This window comes from Etheostoma spectabile, chromosome 6, assembly GCF_008692095.1.
Source record: "Etheostoma spectabile isolate EspeVRDwgs_2016 chromosome 6, UIUC_Espe_1.0, whole genome shotgun sequence".
Lineage (NCBI taxonomy): Eukaryota > Metazoa > Chordata > Actinopteri > Perciformes > Percidae > Etheostoma > Etheostoma spectabile.
In genome coordinates, this window is record NC_045738.1 from 21682423 (window position 1) to 21685102 (window position 2680).

The window sequence follows — 2680 nt, forward strand, 5'->3', positions numbered from 1 at the left end:
ACACACACACACAACATATGCCACATTTCATGAGTTGACACACACTCGTTGATCGCACAAAAACAAATGCAGACACAGATGCAGGTTGACATATGAAACACTTTTTTTTCATGTGTATGTTCTCACACGAACACACTTTATTGCCTCTCAGGGTGGTATGATGCTTGTGCTGTGATCCCAGGAGCCCCACATTGCTGACAGGGCCCTGCTGGTCAAATACCATTAAGTCCCAGGCTAGTTGCCAGTGCTTAACAACATAAACACTCATCAACACCATCACTTCTATGAATCTTATATTCCTCCTTTACACAAATATACACAGACATGTCACACAAGGCCCTGGTGGCTAAGGAATCAAGATTATGGACCCCCAGCTAGGCAATGTTGCTGCTACTGTACTAGACAAGAGAAAAAAACTCCTGCCAAATTGTCAAAGCCAAGGAAAAGCATTTTTGTTAAATTAAAAAATGTATAAAAAAAATTAAACTAAAAAATGATTAAGTTTTCACTGGCCTTGCCCATGCCTGGACACACTGCTACACTTCATACTTCATTCTCTGGGTTTGATATTTTATCTGAGCGTAAAATGTAAATACAGGTTATTGTTTTCCCTAAATTAAGAGGCAGGTTTATACTCAATCAAGGCCCCAGCTTACACAAATCAAACAGAGCTCACAGCCTATCTGGAGTATCTGTTCTGGGTAAGAAAAAAATAATTTTAGAAACACAAGCACTGATGAGAATTTTCCAACTTTGACAACCCTTCCCAAACAAACAGATTTGTTTTAGACAAATTCCATGTGTGAGTCAACAACTCATAACAATAAAAAATATATTTGTGTTTTTTTTTTTGTGTGTTTTTAAAAAAATCCGAAATCAGCAGCAGAATTATGTATACAACAAAGACTTTTTATAGCATGTGTTATTACATGACTCATAGCATCTTTGATTGAAAAGAAGGACCCATAGTCAGGCATTGGCAGGGTGTAGTCATTAGTCCTCTTACTAATCAAATAGCACCACATACAAGGAGTGATGCCAGAAAAACACGGACTCAGTGACAAAAATGTTTAAAAGTGGCTGATATTGTGTTGTAGTGTGTAATATGGTAGAATTACTGCAACTTGCTGTTGCTGCAATATCAACAGTAAGCACATAGGTAAAAAGTAAATAACTACACAACTGGATGAATGAATGAATGAAATTGTAAACCATTTAACTGCAAGATTAAAAAAAAGTCCTGCAACATGATGCATGGTGGCAGCAACAAGTTTTTTTCTGATTATGAGAAGCAACTTGAATGTGCAGATTCATGAATCTCACAATTCATAAAAGAAATTTGAATGTGTAGCTGGGTGAGAAAACAAACCTCAGTGGGTGAGCCAAAATCTGCAGATGGGCTGCAGGTGCTGGTGTCTGGTAGGGCAGTGCCAGCACTGCTGCGCACTGGGGATGATGGAGCGGCACCAGCAGGGGGTTCTGGGATGCTAGAGGTCTGACGCAGGATGCCATGCCTCTGGAGACGAGCCCATGTAGAGCTCCAGCTGAGGAGGAGCTCATACACTAGCTGAACCTGGAGAGTGACAGAAGCAGAGAAGAAAAGAAAAATAGAGAACTTTAAATTGTCATGCTAGATATAGCACCTGACATTCATTGGGATGAATTGAAATCTAATGTAGTCTAATGTAAGGAAATACTATAATGAAGGATTCTTATGTCAATCAATCTATTCCTTTCTTATGAGATCATGTTCATGTAGAAAGCTCTGTCTCACTATACACTCAGATGCTGCTTTATGTGCAACACAGCTGTATACACTTTCAACACATGAGGTCTACCGTGCCAGTTGAGTGCCTTAAAAGATAAACCTAACACACCACAAGTGGTCTTAATATTTGAAACAAGATTTAAATGTATTTTTGCCAAGGTCTGACTCAAACAGCTGCACTAGGGAGTTCTCATGTAGTTTTTACTTCTGAGTCCATTACAATGATTTGGCTTGGCAGCTTGTAGTTATGTGACACTAAACCTAGTTAAAGTTGAGTGAGAAGGAAAGAGAGAGGGAGGAAATATTAGCCAGCAATGGACCACTATCCATTTCCATTTCTTTTACTCTCCAACTTAACACTCTTTAAGATGCATTCAGAGAGTAAAATGTGTTCATGTTTCTATCTGATGGGTGATTATTTGCAAGGCATAGTATGCTCTTACACATGCTTCAATGTACAAATTTGTTATCCATAACAACAAAACTCTCAAAGAAACACCCACAGAGGAAAGTTAAGCTGTGTCATCAATTTCCCCCGAAAAACTCACCACGGTTTGGAAAAACTGAAGGCTCAGCTTCAAGTGTTCTCAACTATTCATCATGTGTTCACATGAAAAGAGGCCTTAGCATTAAACAACAACAAAGCCAAAAACAAGAGTGGAAAACATGAGAGGAAGGCTGGGGAATGTGATGTGATGCTTTCAGTTATCCATGCATTCACTCAGTGTTCTTTAGAGGAGAGAGAGAAGGAAAGAAAGGGAGAAAAGCGACGGTCTTTCACGGTGAGCTAATTTCTGGATTTCAAATGCTTCGCTTCTGCAGCCAACTAACCCCCCAGCCCCCACCACTGAGGGTCCCTCAAACGTAAAGGTGCACAGACACGATTACACAAACACACACACACACACACAC

General features: G+C 39.7%; 1 protein-coding gene across 4 annotated transcripts in view; it reads right to left on the bottom strand.

Moving 5' to 3' along the window:
• The window catches only part of vps13b (vacuolar protein sorting 13 homolog B), a 354534-nt gene that overhangs the window by 166369 nt on the left and 185485 nt on the right, over positions 1-2680 (bottom strand). For all 4 annotated transcript variants that reach the window (XR_004332501.1, XR_004332502.1, XM_032519244.1 and 1 more), the window contains exon 25: positions 1370-1573. Coding sequence is in view for 2 of the 4 variants with exons in the window: in XM_032519244.1 (XP_032375135.1) it covers positions 1370-1573 (204 nt within the window). In the remaining 2 variants the exon portion in view is untranslated. The remainder of the gene's footprint in view (positions 1-1369; positions 1574-2680) is intronic.